This window comes from Carlito syrichta, unplaced genomic scaffold, assembly GCF_000164805.1.
Source record: "Carlito syrichta isolate Samal-C Ts95f unplaced genomic scaffold, Tarsius_syrichta-2.0.1 Scaffold288845, whole genome shotgun sequence".
Taxonomy (NCBI): Eukaryota; Metazoa; Chordata; class Mammalia; order Primates; family Tarsiidae; genus Carlito; species Carlito syrichta.
The window spans coordinates 82,323-102,402 of record NW_007232941.1 but is presented as its reverse complement, the minus strand read 5'-3'; the positions used below and the strand labels follow the sequence as shown (position 1 = coordinate 102,402).

General features: G+C 35.2%; 1 protein-coding gene across 1 annotated transcript; it reads left to right on the top strand.

The window, feature by feature from the left end:
• The first annotated feature begins 987 nt into the window (after window positions 1–987).
• ZNF214 (zinc finger protein 214) lies at window positions 988–4,932 on the top strand. The gene is made up of 2 exons (XM_008053904.2): window positions 988–1,129; window positions 2,984–4,932. Exons 1-2 carry the CDS (start codon window positions 1,003–1,005, stop codon window positions 4,660–4,662), a joined length of 1,806 nt encoding a protein of 601 aa, XP_008052095.1. The 5' UTR covers window positions 988–1,002; the 3' UTR covers window positions 4,663–4,932.
• The last annotated feature ends 15,148 nt before the right edge of the window (window positions 4,933–20,080 follow it).

Genomic DNA, 20,080 nt, shown 5'->3' with positions numbered 1-20,080 from the left:
CAACTGGAGAATGAGCTTGCTGATGTCACAGCCTGAAATTCTACCACTTGTTTCATACTAACTGCCCCTGAGTTTTCTTGCATATAGGACCCATGAGGAGGATGCACATCCCCAGGGACTTTAGATTTCCCCTTTCCTTTTATCAATCACTTGCTAATCCCAGTACCTACTCCCTAGATATTTTATAATAAAATTTAAAACCAGCATAGAGATGGATTTGGGCTAGACTTCTGTCTCCTTGTTAGTTGACTTGCAATAAAAAACTTTTGTTTTCTCAAAAACCTGGTATCATACATTGGCTTCTAAGACATTTAGAAGCAAGCCCCTTTTGTTTGGTAGCAATACAAGGATAGCAGATTTATTAAATTAAAAAACAGGCAATCCTACTAAACTTTATTATCATTGTCAAAATTATATAAGAGCTCCTTATTGATTTGACTGAAAATTAGTGAAGTGACAACACCATATGAGAAGAATGAGTGGAGGTCTAGGGAATAGGATCTGATTCCTTATAGCAAAAGGTAAATAGATAAAGCAACGATATAAATAACATTGAGCAACACTGTTATAGTTGGCAAATGGTTCTGGTCTGATGTCTGCAGACCTGAGTCTCAGCTATGCTACTTTCTAGCTTTGTGATCTTGGGAATTTACTTATGTTTTTTGAACCATTGTTGATTATTTTATAAAACAGCGATGATAACCTATAACATAGGATTGCTGTGGGGATTAACAAATGTAGGTGAACTATTTAGCAGAAGGGGTAGTAGGCAGTACTACCTAGGTGTTTCTTATGATAGTGATGTGTTCAATAATTAGATATGTTATTTAAGCATTTGATGACTATTGTTACACATCTCCTTACTTTTCTTGGTTTTCGTTCTTATTGAAGTTCATTCTTTTTCTATTTGGTTTGCCACTTATATTGCCGGCTAAACGTCTTTTTCTTTGTCCATCTTCTCACTTAGATTTCTTCTGTCCTGAAAGCCTGATCTTTGACCAGATGGCAGTAACATTTGAAGATGTGACTATTATTTTTACATGGGAGGAATGGAAATTCCTGGATTCTTCTCAGAAAAGACTCTACAGGGAGGTCATGTGGGAAAACTACACAAATGTCATGTCAGTAGGTAAAGTTATCTCACCTTATAGGGAATAGACATAGTTTATTCTAGAACCAGTTTTGTGTAGTATTTTGATTTTTTATGTGGGTGTTATATTGAAGTGGTGGAAGAATCCGGGTATTTTATTCAGGTAATAGAAGGAATATTCTCAAAAACGTGTCTTTAATCAGTAGAAGATAAAGCAAAACATCTTACAGACACCTAGGCTATATAATTAATAGATATTTGTGATTATTATTTTTAGTTGTTTTCTGGATTACCCTTAAAACACATATCTCCATGCATAGTCAGTTTTGTGTGCTCCTAAATTTGTTCATCTGTAATGCTATTTGTGTGTTAAGTTAGCTTTTATTAGATAGCAGATTACCCCAAACTTAGTGGCTTAAAACAAAATTTATTATTTTTCATGATTCTTAGTAGCTGGATGGATCCTTCATCAGGAGAGACTTATTTTCTTTTATTTTTTTGAGTTGGAGTCTCACTCCATCGCCCAGGCTGGAGTGCAGTGGCACACTCATGGCCACCCCAGCATTGACCTGCTGGACTCTGGCTATCCTTTAGCCTTAGCCTTCCAAGTAGCCAGAAATACAGGTGCTGGTTACCACCCCCGGCTAATTTTTTGATTTATTGTAAAGATGAGATCTCACCATGTTGCCCAGGCTGGTCTCGAACCCATGGGCTCAGGCAGTCCTCTCACCTTGGCCTCCCAAAGGGCTGGGATTACAGGCTTGAGCCACCACACCTGGCCAGGAGAGACTTGACTTGGGCTGGATGGTCTAAGATAAGACCTGGCCTGACTCACAGGTCTGGCAGTATCAGTGGGGATAAACAGGATGAGTTGTTCATATGTCTCTCCTCAAAGCAGCTAACTCAGGCACATTTACATAGTGGGGTGGGGGGGGTCACAGGATTTTCAAAAGCATCAAGACAGAGGACAAACACTTTTCAAGTCTCTGCTTGTGTCACTTTTGCAATTGTCCCAGTAGCCAAAGCAAATTGTGTACCCAAGTCTAGAGACAGTGTGGAAAGTGGATACCAAAAATGTCGACAAGTAGAGTGTTAATGTAGCCTTTTGTTTTTTGGTCGGAGTCTCACTTTGTCACCCAGGCTAGAATGCAGTCGCATGATCACAGCGACCACAGCCTCCTCCTTCGGGGCTCAGGTGAACCCGCGGGCTCAGGTGAATCTGTGGGCTTAGGTAATCCTGCGGGCTCGGGCAATCCTGTGGACTCAGGTGAACCTGCTGTCTTAGGTGATCCTGCTGCCTCAGGTGATCTTTCCACCTCAGCCTTCAAAGTAGCTGGAACTATAGGCACATGCCACACCTGGCTAATTTTTTTATTTATTGTAGAGATGAGGCCTTACCAAGTTACCCAGACTTGTCTCAAACCCCTGGGCTTAGACAATACTCTTTCCTCTGCCTCCCAAAGAACTGGAATTGCAGGCGTGAGCCACTGTGACTGGCTAATGCAGCTATTTTTTCCCAAATAAGCTACTGCACTACTCTAGAACAGAAAAATAGAAAAAATACATTTTGTTTCTCCTACTAATGTCCCAAGTAAATCTCAGTCTTTTAAGAATATTTCCCTGAAGCAGTTGGTCTTACTCATATTTCTAACAGTGCCTAGTAATAATAGTAGATGCTCAAGATATGCTTATAGAATGAATGAATAAGTGAATGAATGAATACATACAAGAATGAACAAAACAAATGAATTCCAGACCCAAATGGAGTAGGCAAAGTTCTAATCCTTCTTTCCTACCCCTATCTAATAATTTTGGAGGTTATTGATTTAGATACTTGGAAATTTTTAAACACAACCTTTATCTCACCACTGGATTATCTGCTTATTGCTCTAGGAAATCTGAACAAGAGCTACAAACCCCAAGAGGAAAGATTCAGATATTTAGAATACGAAAATTTTTTCTGCTGTCAAGACTTGTGGATTGCTAGCACTCAGATAAACAAGAATCAGAACTATGAGGAAACTGTTCAAGGAATAGACTCCAGAGACCTAAAACAGCAAGACCTTGCCCAGTGTCAAGAATGGTTGATACTCTCCACACAAGTACCATGTTATGGGAACTATGAACTGACTTTCAAAGGCAAAAATACCAGGAACTTAAAATATAGAAAGTTTATACCTTGGCAATCCTTAGAAACAAAAACGACTGAAGACTATATCAGTGATTCACATGATTTTCAAGGAGGCAGATACCATCTTGGCATATCTAGGAAAAACTTCTCCAGAAAAAAAGAACAGAAGGTCATAGTTCAGCATTCTTTTATCCCAATGGATGAAGAAGCCCTTCCAGAGTACATTGGGGAGATATGTCAAAATGATCTACTGAGAGACTCTATGGAAGATAAATACCGTGGAAGTAATAAATGTCAAGAAATGTATTATTGGAACTCACAGTGTATTCACCACAAGAGAAATCACCTTGAAGAAAACCTCTATCAATGTTCCATCAGCACAGCATGCTTGTCTCAGAGATCAAACTTGTCTCGATATCCAGAAATCCACATGGGTAAGAAGCTGTATGAATGTGATGAAGTTAACAGCTTTCATCAGAGCTCAGAAGTTCACTTTCGTCAGAGAGTCCACACAGGGGAGGTAGCTTATATCTGTAGTATGTGTGGTAAGAGCTTCAGTCAGATATCTAGTCTTCACAGTCATCAAAGGGCCCACACAGAAGAGAAACTCTATAAATTTGAGTGTGATAAGGACCTCAGTAGAAATTCTTTACTTCACGTTCACCAGAGACTTCACATAGGAGAGAAACCTTTTAAGTGTAATCAGTGTGGTAAGAGTTTCAGTCGGAGTTCTGTCCTTCATGTTCATCAGAGAGTCCACACGGGAGAGAAACCATATAAGTGTGACGAGTGTGGTAAGGGCTTCAGTCAGAGCTCAAATCTTCGAATTCATCAGTTAGTACACACAGGAGAGAAGTCTTATAAATGCGATGACTGTGGTAAGAGTTTTACCCAGCGCTCAAATCTTCACATTCATCAGAGAGTGCATACAGGAGAGAAGCCTTACAAATGTGATAACTGTGGAAAGGACTTTAGTCACAGCTCAGATCTTCGCATTCATCAGCGGGTCCATACAGGGGAGAAACCCTATACTTGTCTTCAGTGTGGGAAGGGCTTCAGCAAGAGTTCAAAACTTCACACTCATCAAAGAGTACATACTGGAGAGAAACCTTATAAATGCGAAGAGTGTGGCAAGGGATTCAGTCAGCGTTCACATCTTCTCATTCATCAGAGAGTTCATACTGGAGAAAAACCCTATCAATGTAATGACTGCGGAAAGGGCTTTAGTCACAGCTCAAATCTTCACATTCATCAGAGGGTCCATACAGGGGAGAAGCCTTATCAATGTACTAAGTGTGGTAAAGGTTTTAGTCATAGCTCAGCTCTTCGCATTCATCAAAGAGTCCATACTGGAGAGAAACCTTATAAATGCCATGAATATTATAAAGAATTTGATCAAAATTTACATCTTCACAATAATAATAGAAGAGAAAATTCATAAATTTTGTTCATTTGATTAACAGTTTTAATAAACCATAATGTCTAAATCCAATAAATATTGCTGACAAGAAAAATCTATAGATAACACAAGTAATCAAAATCAACAGTTATAGTTTCCCCTAACTCTCACTAAGAATTATTTGCTTCACATGGAGATCCTTGTGGGGATTCCTATATTTTAATGTTAAAGTGTATTTTCTTTACCTACTATAAATATAATACATAGTCATTGTACAATGTATTAAAATTTAAAAAGAAAACTCTTTATCCTGTTTAATTCTGGTCTTTTTTCTTGTGCATTCAAATGTGCATGGAATTATACTGTGTGTTCAGCTTTGTATTTTCACTGACCAAAACATTTGCTTAAATATGGGTTTGCATGGAAACTGGCTAGCCATCTTTGAAACAGCATCTCCTGACCTCTCCCCCCACCCCCACCATAACGTACAGAGGAAGCCACAGAAAAGATGGAAATACACAAACAAAAAGCGTGAAACTCAAGTTGGCAGATAACCTATTGATCAAATATAGAGGAATTAACTGTAGAGCCAGTAGAATTCAATTGTTTGTGAATAAAAGTCACATAATAAAATATAGGAAAACATCGTGTGACCTTATATTCAAAATAGTATATCTTTGTGATGTTCTATCTTTCGGCTAGAAAACTCAAGCACTGTCCTTCTATTTCAGGGGTGCTGCACTTTGAAGTTACCATAGTATACTCTCATCCATTTCCCTGCCCTATTTTCCCCATGTTTATTTATAGTTTCTGACATAAAGTAACAAGAAATACAGGAATTTAACTTCAAAGATGTGGAAGTTTTGGACAGAAGTACTAGAAAGAGAAGATACTCTGTTGCTTCATAATCAGAGATCCAAGCAATAGAATTCTATTTAATTTCAAAGATGTGGAAGATTTGGACAGAAGTACTAGAATTGGAAGATACTCTGTTGCTTCATAATCAGAGATCCAAGCAATAATCAGAGATCTAAGTAATAGAATTCTAGTTAATGTCAATAAAGCATAGTGGTAATAGAGAAATACCCACTATGAACAGAATTTAACTCAGCTTGTGCAACAATGAACCCTCAAGTTAATTATGTAAGATGATAACTTGGACATTATAAAAATGGAGTAGAGTTAATAGGCATACACTGTCCTAACTGTTGATATACAAATTTGTTTAGATATTACTTCCCAAGAGAAAAAGAAAGTGGACCTGTTTTGAAAAATAAGAAAGAGTTGCCTACCAAATAAAGGAATATTCTCTTAAAGACTATCACCCTGGAAATAAGCTGCATCAGGAACCAGAAGAAATTTTCAAAAAAATTGGTAACCTTAGTGGTGTAATAGAAAACCTGAACTCAGTAAAGCTACAGTAGAAATCCATAAGTAGAGAAGAGTCTCTAAAATAAAAAGGGAAATAGATACAACAAAGAATGACTTCAGGGAAATTTAAAATGCTATATCAGGGTAAAAGGCAAATAGTAGAATTAACATTGCAGAATATAAAATTCTGTGATAAACTTGAGATGTCCTTAAATGTATAAGACAAGGATAATGAGATGGAAACAACAAGAAAAGACAGACACAAAGAACAGAATGGAGGGTCCATGTAAGAACTAAAGTTATTTCCAAGAAAGATAAAAGAAAATTTGGAATAGAATCAGTGATCAAAATCATTAACAAATTTTTCATGAGTTAAAAGTATATGCTCACTAGATTTTAGGCAAAACCAACATAAAAACAATCTTAAACAACTTAGAAAATTAAGAGCAATTAAAAGCATGCAGAAAGAAAAATTCTGGCTACCTACAAAACTGAAAAGGGAGAATGGATACAGACCTCTACAACAGTAACTCAGAAGACAGTGGAACAGCACCTTCAGAATTCTAAGATTAAAAAGTCTGTTCGATCGCCTAACAGTTTTATCAATGGAATTGTCTATGTGCAGGAAACAAATATTTTAGATAATCAGAAAAACAGTATACCATACATGTACCTTTCTTAAAGAGTTCAAGAATGTGGAAGTGATGGTATAAAATGACTGTTGATGGACACTGAAATCAGTTAAACATGGAGTTAAGTCTAACTTTATTTATAGAACTGCAAAAAATCTAAATAGTTGCATAAGAAAATACACAGATGTTGAATATGAAGGCAGAAGCAGATAATATATTAAAGTCTGGGTGGCAGAGTAGAGTTGTCAGGACACAGTTAAGTGTGAATTTCATATAAGCAAATAATTTTTTAGTATAGGTGTGTCTCAAATATTTCATAGGATTTACACTAAAAATTTGAAATTCAAATTTAACTGGGCATTTTTTGTTTTTATTTGCTAAATCTGGCAACCCTATGGGGTAGAGACAGCTAAAGAGTACATTTCTGACCTTAAATAGTAGGGACTCATAATAACATTTTCTTCTTTATTAACAAACGAAGGTCTACCTTTTTTTTACAGACTTAGAAATTGCAACTAATAGAACTATAAAAAGTACATATATCCTTCAAAACAGGAGAGAAGATAAAAGCAAAAAATATTCAGTGTCTATAGCAAAGACAATACAAAAATACCCAAGAAGTTACCCTAAAAAATTAGAGAAATCAGATCAAGATGAGTGAAAGCCAAATTCATCAAAATATGTTAAATGCCCGATTTAAAATGTTGAAAACACTGCTGGGGTTAAAATTTTAATTATGTATTATTACAAATGAAAAAGATTAAAAGGATTGACTAAATATGAGACTGTGCATGGGTTTACTAGGCAAACATAAAAGAGCATCTATAATATGTTAAAAGTTCAATTGAACTAATTAGACCCTTAAGGTGGGTAAAAAATACAAAATCAAGTTGAGTTTTCTAAACTCTAAACAATAATCAGAAAATGTAATGGGTGGAAAAAGACTGACTTTTAATATTGCTAAAAAAATTTAAACGGAAAATTCAGGATGAAATAATGAATATATTAATCGAGGACCATAAAAGAAAACTTGAATAGTCTTAAAATTTTCCCAGAAGGTATGTTCCTAAATTAATTCATAAATTTATTTCAAATTTCATGAAAATCCCAATGAAACTTGAAATTAGAAAGTTCTAGTTTTTTAAAAAAAGAAAAATAGACATTGGAGAAGAGCAAACATAATTATAAGAAATACTGAGATTGCCATGACATATAATAAGGCTACATTGAAGTTATAATAATGGACAACTTAATTGTATATTTTTAAAAATTAGAATTCTGAGTCACTAAATAGCTTAGAAATATACCATTGTGTGGATTATGTGTATTTTAACATACAGTACATATGCTTATATACTTCACATCTGATAAAAATCTATAAGTAGGAGAAGGCTTATTTAGTAAATAGTCCTGAAATAATTAACTCTTCGGTGAAAATAAAATTAGGCTTTCAGCTCCTGATCTACATGAGAATGAAATATATATTGATTAATGCACAAGTTTTCAACCTGTGTTCTGTGGACCTCTGAATGGTTTCATGAAAACTTCTGTCTCAGAAACAAAAGAACCTAATTTTTATCTCTCTACTATATGAAAATAATAAAATTTCATTTTTTTGAAAAAAGGAGTTTCCACCATTTTAAACATAAGATGTTTAAAAGTCTCTAGAGGGGATTTTATATGGTTGAAAACATGTACACATGTGCACTTTGAAAGTTAGATGAAATGAAAAACTTCAGAAAAAATACCTAAGAATTTGAACACATAAAAATTTACACAACTATAAAGTATGAAATTATGTTCTTTGCAACAAAATGGGTGCAGCTGGAGGCCATTCTAAGAGAATGCAGAAAAAGAAGACTGAAAACTGTATGATTTCACTTATAAATGGAGCTAAGCATTGGGTACCCATGGACATAAATATGGGAGCAACAGACACTATGAACTCCTAAAGTGGGAAGGAAAGGAAGGGACAAGATTTGAAAAACTTTACCATGCAGACTATTTGGGTGATGGGCTTAATTGAAACTCAAACTTCACCATCATGTGATATATACATGTAACAAACGTGCATATGTACCCTTTGAATTCAAAATTTTAAAAAATTCAGCTGTGGCTCAAAAACAAGAAAGGCAAAAATAAGAAAATATTTTTCCATGATTATGACTATGAAATTTTATAAATTAAGTGGCTATTTAGTTTAAAAAGCTGACAAAAGGTATAAACATATTAAAGTGATGCTATATCACTTTTAGTAAAAATAGTAATAGTTATCTACAGTGAGAGTGTGGAGTGATGTATATTTATACACTACTTATGTTGAGGGTAAGTTGATGCAGACTTTTTGGAAGAGCTATTTGGCCAATCATAACATTTAATGTTGACATTCTTTGCTATAGACATTAATATATCTAGGACTATATTCTATGGAGATGGAATTTCAAACTCTTAGGAAAATTCTAATTGTAAAGAGTAGAGATCTGTTCAGGCTACCTCATATAAAGACTAGGGTTATATAACATTACGTAGTAGAATTACACACACACACACAATCCAAGAATAGAAACTTCAACATGGGAACTTCTGGCCATCTGATAATGAAGTTACTTTTTCAAGAATGTATTATTTCTTTTTCTCTTTGAGTATCTTCCCTTTTCTCTCTACAGGTCAACCTTCTGTTTATCCACTTTATCTCTGACTTATGTTTTTTCAATTACATTGTCCACCACTAACTTATTCCCTTTGGGTCTCTATTCAAATTTCTGAGAGAAAAACTACTTCTGGACAAACTTTTGAGGCCAGACTAAACCACAGACTACTGGTAAGTCTTTGGATTGGCTAACTTTCTATCAGATATTCACTTTGATCTTTTTATACATGACAAGGGATGAAAGAAAACATATAACATAGTTAAGGGCTGATGTTCAAATAGATTTCCCCAGAAAGTGGTGGATTTGGGCTAGCATTCTCAATGATGTTGGAACACACACAAACATAATTGTTCAAGGTATTTATTGTAGTATTTTTTTATGGTGCCTTTCCAATAGGGTAAATGGTCAAACAAATTGTGATGCAACTATATGACGGAACACTATGCAGTCATTACACATATTTTTCAAGAATATTGTAATGATAAGAATATACTTTTGTGGCGATTTCTGAAAGAACTAGAAACTGACCTTCCATATGACCCAGCAATTCCCCTGTTGGGGAAGAACCCTGAAGAACTCAAATTGTTCTACAAAAAAGATACCTGCACACATATGTTTGTTGCAGCTCTATTCACAATAGCAAAAATATGGAACCAACCATGTTGCCCATCGAAGTTGGACTGGATAAAAAAATGTGGTACATATACACAATGGAATATTATTCAGCCATATGGAAGGACAAATATATGAACTTTGCAGGAACCTCGATGGATTTGGATTCAACCATACTCAGTGATTTATCACAGAAACAAAGAACAGAGTTCCATATGTTCTCACTCATAAGAGGACTTTGAGCAATTGTAATGCTATAGGAAAGCGATTGGCAGTAATGGGAAACTGTCGGTGGGGGGCAGGAGGGAGTGGGACTGGCAGTTGAGGGAAACTGCTAGGGGAGGGAGGGGCATATCTCATCAACAGGGGTACCTGCATGGTAAATGTTTGCATACTTAACCCTGAGTTGTACCCCACATCTTTATAATAAAAATTTTTTAAAAATGAAAAATAAATAAATAAAAGCTGTTTGGGGCCATGGTGGGGGGGGGAATAATATACTTATAAGTAAAAGTACAAGCTACAGAATGGAGTAAGGTTCTATTTATATATATACATGTGGGTATTTCCATGGGTAAAATGCTGAAGATATATAAAAATGCTATTAGTGGGTCTCTGATAGGATAGATTGTGGTTATCTTTGTGTTTTTCATGCTTTTCTGTAGTTTTTACATATTTATTGATGTCTATTTTCATAGAAATACATATCACTTTTTAATATACAACTTATTTCAATCTCCCCAAGTTGAAACAAGAAGAAATTGAGACCCTAAACAGACCAATCACAATCCAGGAAAATGACTATGTCATAAGAAAACTACCTACCTACAAAAAAAGAACTAACCGGGCTCAGTGGCTCAGCCTGTAATCCCACGCTTTGGGAGGCTGAAGTGAGTGGATTGCCTGAGCCTGCGGGTTCGAGACCCACCTGGGCAACTTGGCGAGACCTCATCTCTACAATAAATCAAAAAATTAGCCGGACATGGTAGTGCACGCCTGTAGTTCCAGCTACTTGTAAGGCTGAAGTGGAAGGATCGCCGGAGCCCAGCAGGTCGACAGAGTGAGACTCCAACTCAAAAAAAAAAAAAGAACTGAACCAGATGGCTTTCTTGCAGAATGCTACAAAACATACAAGGAGGAACTGATACCAATCCTATTGAAAGTATTTCAGGCAATTGAGAAAGATGGAGCTCTCCCCAAATCATTTTATGAAGCTAACGTCACATTGATATCCAAACCAGGTAAAGGTTCAACCAAGAAAGAGAACTACAGGCCAATAGCCTTTATGAACATAAATGATAAAATTCTCAACAAGATCCTAGCAGACCAGATCCAACAACACATCTCAAAAATCATCCACCATGACCAAGTAGGCTTCATGACTGGGATGCATGGGTGGTTCAACATTAGTAAGACCATAAACATAATTAAATACATCAACAGATGTAAAAACAAAAACCACATGATTATATCATTAGATGCAGAAAAAGCTTTTGATAAAATCCAGTATCCCTTCTTGATAAAAACCCTCGAACATCTAGGCATAGATGAAACATACCTCAAAATAGTAAGAGCTATCTATGAGAAATTCACAGCCAGCATACTGCTAAACAAACAGAAATTGGAAGCATTTCCCCTGAAAACTGGAACAAGACAAGGATACCCACTCTCACCCCTCCTTTTCAACACAGTTTTGAAAGTCCTAGCTAGAGCAATCAGACAAGAGGAGATCAGGAGTATCCAAATAGGAAAAGAGAAAATCATGTTATCCCTCTTTGCAGATGACATGATGTATACCTCAAAAACCAGGAGAATCTGTCAAAAAGCCTCCCTGCACAGAGAAGGGACTTTGGCAAAGTCTCAGGGTATAAAATCAATGTGCAAAAGATAGTCACATTTCTATACACCAACAATAAACAAACAGAAACCCAAATAAAATGCACAATCCCATTCACAATAGTCAGAAACAAAATCAGATACCTTGGCATCTTCCTAACCAGAGATGTGAAAGACCTTTACAAGGAAAACTATAAAACACTGCTCAAAGAAATCAAAGATGACACAAACAAATGGAAAAATATTCCATGCTCAGGGATTGGAAGACTCAACATTGTTAAGATATCCATCCTATGCAAGGCAATCTACAGATTTAACGCAATACCCATTAAACTACCAGCAGCATTCTTCTCAGACCTGGAAATGACAATACAGGAATTCATATAGAAACATAAATGACCACGAATTGCCAAAATGATTCTCAGCAAAAAAACAAAAGCAAAAAACAAGCAAGCAAACAAACAAAAACAAAGCAGGAGATATCACACTATCACCCTCCCAGACTTTAAACTTTATTATAAAGCTATAATAATCAAAACAGCCAGGTATTGCTACAAGAACAGGTATATAGACCAATGGAACAGGATAGAAATTCCAGAAGCAAAACTGCAAATTTTCAGCCAACTCATCTAGGACAAAGCCTCCACCAACAACTACTGGGGAAAGGAGAACCTATTCAGTAAATGGTGCTGGGAAGAGTGTCTGACCACATGCAGAAGATTAAAACAAGACTCCTACCTAACCACTACGATAACAAAATCAACTCTAAATGGATCAAAGATCTAAATGTAAAACTTAAAATTATAAGAGCCTTAGAAAGTGCAGGAGACACTCTTATGGAAATTGGAACTGACAACTAATTCCTCATCAAAATCCCAAGTACCCCTGCCATGAGAGATAAGATAGACAAGTGGGCCCTCATCAAACTGACAAGCTTCTGCAAAGCCAAAGAAACCATCAAGAGAGCAGGAAGACAGCCCACAGACTGGGAAAAAAATATTTGCCAACAGTATGTCTGACAAAGGCCTAACATCTAGGATCTATATGGAACTCAAATGTGCGGAAAAGGAAAAAACAAACAGCTCCATTACAAAGTGGGCATAAGATATGAATAGACACTTCTCAAAAGTGGTCATATGAGCAGCCAACAGATATATGAAAAAAATGGTCATTCTCATAGTCATCAAAGAAATTCAGATTAAAACTACACTGAGATACCATTTAACTCCAGTCACGATGGCCATCATCAATAACTCAAAAAACAACAAATGCTGCAGAGGATGTGGCAGAAAGGAAACACTTCTACACTCTTGGTGAGAATTTAAATTAGTATAGCCTCTGTGGAAAACAGTGCGGCCATTCCTAAAAGATCTAAAAATCAACCTTCCATACAACCCCGCAATCCGCCTACTGGGAATATAACCGGAAGAACTCAAATCACTCTATGAAAAAGATAACCTGCAGACATATGTTTATTGCGGCATTGTTCACAGTAGCAAGAACATGGAACCAACCATGCTGCCCATCAAAAGAGGACTGAATAAAAAGATGTGGTACATATACATGATGGAATCTTACACAGCCATAAAGAAGAACAAAATCATGAACTTCACAGCAACCTGGATGGACTTAGAGTCTATAAAACTGAGTGGTCTTTTACAGAAATAAAGAACTGAGTATCACATGTTCTTATTTATAAGCAAATCTTGAACAACTATCATACTATAAGAACAAGATTGGCAGTAGCGGGAAACTGTGGGGTGTGGGGGGGAGTGGGGAGATTGAATTGGCAGTAGTGGTAGTCTGCCTGGGGAACGGGGGCACACCTCATCAACAAGGGTACCTGCAGAATGAAAATTTGTAAACCTAACCCTGAATTGTACCCTGCATCTTTAAAATAAAAAATTATATATGTAAAAATAATAATATACAGCTTATTTAAAATGTTAATGGTTGTGTGATATTTCATTGTGTTGCTATAAGGATAAATGATAATTATTCCTATATGATCAAGGATTTAGAATTTTCATTTTTATATCATGATTTTAGCTGCTGTAAGAGTCATTTTGTATGAAGTTTTCCACAACTTTAGATAATTTTTAATAATTTAATGTATTGGAATGATTGAGTTAAATGATAAGAAAATGTTTAACTTGTGCGAAGATAAGGAATGATGAAGTTACATGATATACACTCAACCTCTAGTAGCCTGACATTGTTGGAGTATAAAGTGCAAAAGTGAAAGGAAAGGTTAGAAAACAGACAGACCATGAAGAACTTCCTATGCCATGCTAAAAATTTCTGCTGTTTATGAAGAAACATTAAAAATGTTAAATGGAGTGACACTGTCATTTTGAAAAGATCACTTTTCAACAACAGTGTGGCTATTGGATATGTCAAGTGAGATGAAGAGAATAAGCAAGAATGGAGGTCACAAGACCATTTAGAAGACAAATTGACTGCATGGTATTGGTGAGATTTGGTAGTGGGGAACAGTCTTCTTTTTTATTCATTGGTTTTATTTTTCCATTTATTAGAGTGCTCACTGAGTAATCTGGAAAACATTCACTAAAAGACGACAGAAATCTCTTATAATCTCACTATTCACAGATAGGCACTTGTATTATTTTGGCTTAGTTCCCTACTCTGCATATCATATCAACATAGTTGATACATATTTCCATAGTTGATAATGTGTGATATGTACTACTTTGTTTCCTCTTTTAAAAATTTTGATAGTGTATTAAAATCCAAAGGTAGATTACTTAGCAGAGACGTATTAAAAATGAGAATGTTAGTTTAAAACAATAAGTAAGAAATCTGACAAAGGTGCATAAAAACAAAGAGTAACAATATTGCCCAAGAATTTAAGGGAAAATTTATTAAAAGAGAACAAAAGTTTGTTTGAAATCAAAAAGTCAAATTTAAGGCTGTAAATTAGACATAAAACCTTGAATATCAGATAGCATAATATCAAAATACATGAAACTAATTGTTGGAAGTAAATTATAGGAATAAAGATAATTCATAGAAGTAGACATTGAGATAGTAAGAGAATAAGCAGTCTAAGATTTAGACCAGGAATAGACAAACTTTGTGTAAAAGGCCAGATAGCAAATATTTTAAGGTTTTTACAGGCTTTAAGGGCTCAGTGACAGCTGAGTAAGGGCTCAGTGACAGGCTCAGTGACTCAACTTTACTTTTGTAAAGTGAAAACAGCCATAGACAATATATGTGTATAATAATGTCTGTATTTCAACAAAACTTTACTTGTATACATAAAAATTTGAATTTCATATAATATTCATGTCATAAAATGCTCTTTTGATTTGTTGCAATCATTTAATAAAGCAAAAATCACTCACTCTGGCTGTACTATAACTGATGGTGGTCTATATTTGAATGAATAATTTGTGACTAAATGTCAAAACTTGCACTTCACATATAGATTACTTTAAAGTGTTCACAGACATTTCCTGAGTCTGATCACATACTAGAACACCTAGAAAACCTTTATTCCCCTAAAGTTAAAGTTATATGTTACAGTTTCTAAATACAATAAATATAATCAGAAAATTAATAAATTTTTGACTGAAAATATATTTTAATTGCTTAGACACTGCAGAAAATGTGTATATGTATTTGTAATTTCTAATCTTTATACATTAAATAATGAAATAAATTTAAAAACACAGTAACATTGTTCAGAAAAATGTTAAAAGGAATATTAAATATCAAAATTATGAAAAATATATTACACATCAAAACTGTACTTGGATCATACTCCAGGGCCTTGAGAGCTTTTATTATTTAAAAAGAACAGAAGGAAAGAGAGAAGGGAAGATGTATAAACTGAAGGGCATTTTGGTGGTAGCTGAATGAGAATATAAGCGTGATCTGGCTGACTCAGCCCTGTCAGGGACCACATGCATCTGTTCCATTGTTTTATAGACAGTAAAAACCATCTAGTCAATTTGCAAGAACTTGTTCATAATAGAAAAGTTGTTTTGTGATTTTACTATTAGATAATGCAGTGCATGATTCATATTCTTGACTTTGCATACAAAAAGACACCACAAGCATTACATTTTCCAGCAAGAGAATATTGCTTACTGAGATACCTTTCATCGAAGAATGATTTTTTGCATGAGAAAGTTATGTTTTGTTTTGTTTTGTTTTTTACCTTATGGGGAGCATAGTGAAATGGTGAGGGTTAAGGTACCCGTGCTTAGGCTGCAAAGTAAGTCTTCATGATCAAGGGGTGATAATTTCAAATCTCTTCTGAAATCTCTAAACAGAGGTGCCTATCTCCTTGGATACTATCTTTATCTCATAAATTTTGGCAAAGATCCTATATTGAAGGTGTGTGTCTGTTTATATTGTTCCTTTATTTATGGTGTATTGAGTCTTCCAATTTGTTTATGCTTACGTATCCATGAATCGGAGAGTTGATACTCTTCATCAATTTACATTTCTGATGTTTCCGTGCTTCTTTTTCATTCAAAGTCAAAAGCCTTCCATATTTACAATTATTCCTGGTCCCACCTCAGTTCTATCCAGAGATAGGTCCATTCCTACTTTGACTTCACACTGTCCTTCCAAGTCCCTAACATGTGGACCTGATTTTATTAATTTCTTAGTGATGCTGTAACAAATTTAAAAGCTTACGCAGCATAAATTTATTTTCGTACAGTTCTAGATGTCAGAAGTCTGCAATTAGTTTCACTAGGCTAAAGTCAGGTGTCTATAATGCTGGTGTGCTTCCTTCTGGAAACTTTGAAGAGGAAAACCACTTCTTGCCCCTTCTATCTCTTGCCCCTTCCAACTTCTGGTGGCTGCCTGCACTACTTGTCTTGTGGACACATCATTCTAGTCTCTCCTGCCATTATCATATTTTCTTCTCTTCTGTTATAAAACTGTACCTCTGCCTATGCGATTATATTTAAGACCTGCCAATATTTCAAGGTTATCTCCCCATTTCAAGGTTCTTAATTCAATCATATCTATAAAGCCCCCTTTCCCATATAAGGCAATAGTCAGAGGTTCCAGGGATTAGAATCTGAACAATTTGAAGTGGCATTATTAGCCTACTACATTAGAGAATGAGTCATTAGTAGTTACAGTTTTGTATGTGAATTTGTTTTTATGAGTTAATTTTTTGTGCTTTTGTGATTCAGGTCTTCTAATACTAAGAAAGATTACTTATCACATGTGCAGATCTCTTTCTCAAGAGGTCCAGTTCATCCTCCTCTTGATAAGCTGGTTCAGAGTCGTGTGTATATTATTAGTCTCTATGGCTAGATTTCTGTAACAAGAGCTTTCAGTTGCTATAGCTCAAGGGATAGTCAGAAAAAAAATTTAAAAAGTAAAATTCTCATTTGTAAGAATATCAGGAGAGCAAGTATCAAGAATATCAAAATTTTTCTCTTCTTTCATGTTCCTGTGGATCATATTACTGGTAATAGCTACTGCTGAGATCGTTGAAGATGGGGGGGAAAAAAGATCTATAAAGCTCAGAATTAGGTGCTCCGGATAGAGATGGTGCTCATCAGGTCTTTTATTAACTATCTTTCCTCTTTTCTTTGCTCTCTCCTTCTCTGAAAGAGTACAAAAATTATTGAGTACATTGACTTCCTTCCAGAAGATCATAATCTGTTGAGAACTGATGTAAAGGTATGCATTAGACACTGAAATGTAAGACGGAAGAAGACCTATTTAGTTGCAAGTAATGGCTTGCAGTCTACAGAAATAAACAAATATCAAGTTAAAGCATTGTAATCACAGCAAAAAAAGTTAAATAAGGGAGTAATTTTGTATGAGAACATTTACAAAGGCATCATACAAATGGTAAAACTGGAACACAATTTTTAAGGATCAGTAAATAAAATCAGGTTAATAAGGAAAGTGATATAAAAATTGAGGTTTCTTTCAGATTTGTACTGTACTTCAAATCCTATTATCTGTAGTAGAAGTAGTAGCTAGATGGCTTATCTCTATTTTGGGGAGTACACATTCTCATTCCTATACCTCTGTTTCATGTGATACCTTAGAACTCTTATTCCTATTCTAGAGCTCTGATGTTATTGAAAGATCCAGCATCAAGAAGCCTGACTGTAATTATTAATACTGCTGTTAATTGGAAGTATATCCTTAAGCAATTTACTTAACATATTTACACCTGTTTCCTCGATTATAAAATGAGTTTTCTAGATTATTTCCAGTTTCCCTTCTATCAATAAGATTCTATGACTATGAAAAATTATATTTAGAAGTGATTCTGAGGAACAAACTAAGCTAACACTTTTATTAGGTTGAACTTTATGAAATTTCTGTTAGTCAACTGTTTTTGACTTACAAAAGAGCAATTTTATATGGTTCAATTTACCATACCAGTTTTGAAAGTACACACACATAACTATATTTTGAGCAGCTATAATAATGTGACCTAAAATATAGATACATGTAATCAAGTAAATGTTTTAAACAGGAATTCATCCCTGCCTAACAAAAATGTTCATTTCATTGCCCCTGAATGAAGTTACTTAAATTGCTCCTACAGTATGAATGATAAATCATAAATGTATGCCAGCTGATACACAAAAATAATTTCATATTTTATATAAATATTCTTAGTTGGGACCATATTGATGGGGGAAGCTCATAATGATTTTCCTGAGACAGTCCTAGTTTTTGTGCAGCAAGTGCAGAGGCTCTGAGACCAGAATTATACCTAGAATGCACTGAAGCACAGTTAAGGGAGGATGAAAATAGGGAATGAGGTTAAAAGTAACACAGGCCTTATAAGTCATTGCAAGGACTTGGTCTTTTACTCTGCATGAAATGAAAAGTCATTGGAGGGTTTTAAGTGATGTGATCTAACTTAAGGTTTAATAGGCTTACTCTGAATTCTGTGTCAAGAATTGACTGAAGGTAGAGGCTAAGACCAAAGCAGGTTTTAGGAGGTACTGTGGTAAACCCCAAGGGGTTCCAATTAGGAGGTACTGTGGTAACCCCCAAGAGATAAGGTGTTGACATAGTGTTAACAATGGAGCTAACAGAAATAATCAAATTTTGGATCCACTTTTAGTGTGATGGATATATCAGAAGGTAGTTTAAAAATTGGTGTTTAGGTAGGATTTTAATATGCAAAAATGAGGCCAAAATGCCTTACACACAGGAAGACTTGCTTGTAAAATCTTATAGTTGACCACATAGTGTTTTAGGGTCACTTAAATTAGTCTGTCCAGATTAATATTTTCATGTTGGCATTTGAGCTACTCTTAAAGTACTAGAGTTTTTTCAACTGGATAATATAAATCATGCCATGGGAATAGTCACACCCAATTTTGGGGAGCTGAGGTAGGCTTTCGGGAGAAAGTGGTTCTAATCTTAAAAGAATAAATTGCCATAACATGGGAGAGTTTCAAGCAATGTGAGCAGGAAGCAAAGTTCCAGAAATATAGCCCAGTGGTTAAGAGGTGAGCTTTCTCAGCTTAGATCAGTTTTTATTAATACAGCATTTATTTCTACTTGTCAACAAACTTATAATCATTGGGTTAGTGTGAACTGATAATAATTCAGACTGTCATAAGCAATTCTGGTAACAAAACTATCAGAGCCAGGCAGATCCTGTCAGAAATGTCTATCAAGTTGATTGATTAATTCCTATTTATTGAATATTGTACTAGGCAATGCAGAGGATGAAAAGCTATGTGATTCAGTCCAAAAGGCAATACTATGGTATGTTTCTCTTCATCTTATCAGGCCCTAGAATTTAGAATACAGACCACAATGACTACACATACAGATGTCTTTCTCTGAACATAAAAATTAATTGTCAAATAAATTAGGAACTTAACATTCTTTGAAATAGTTTCCTGGTGAAGAGTAACTAAAAGATACAGAGGACTCACTGGGGTTTGATCCATGATCTGGGTTTTATTGATGCTATGGAATTGGGATAATAATTTGACCTCTCTGACCTTAAGTAGTTTTAAAGAGTTTGATATAAGATGACCCTAAGGACTCCTAAATAAATTTATCTTCTTTTTTTAAAAAATGTTTTTATTATAAAGGTGTGGGGTACAGTTCAAGGCTAGGTATACAAACATTGATTATGCAAGTACCCTTGTTGATGAGGTATGTTCCTCCCTCCCCTAGCAGTTTCCCTCAACTGCCAATCCCACCCATCCTCACCTGACAATTTCTCATTACTGCCAAATGCTTTCTTATAGTATTATAATTGTTCAAGTTCCACTTATGAGTGAGAACATATGGTACTCTGTTCTTTGTTTTTGTGATAGATCACTGAGTATGATCGATTCCAAATACATCCAAGTTGCTGTGAAGTTCATATAT

Coding starts and splice junctions, on each gene's coding strand:
- ZNF214 (XM_008053904.2), top strand. CDS start 1,003: ATGGCAGTAACATTTGAAGATGTGACTATTATTTTTACATGGGAGGAA. Junction 1,130..2,983: donor CACAAATGTCATGTCAGTAG/GTAAAGTTATCT, acceptor TTATTGCTCTAG/GAAATCTGAACAAGAGCTAC.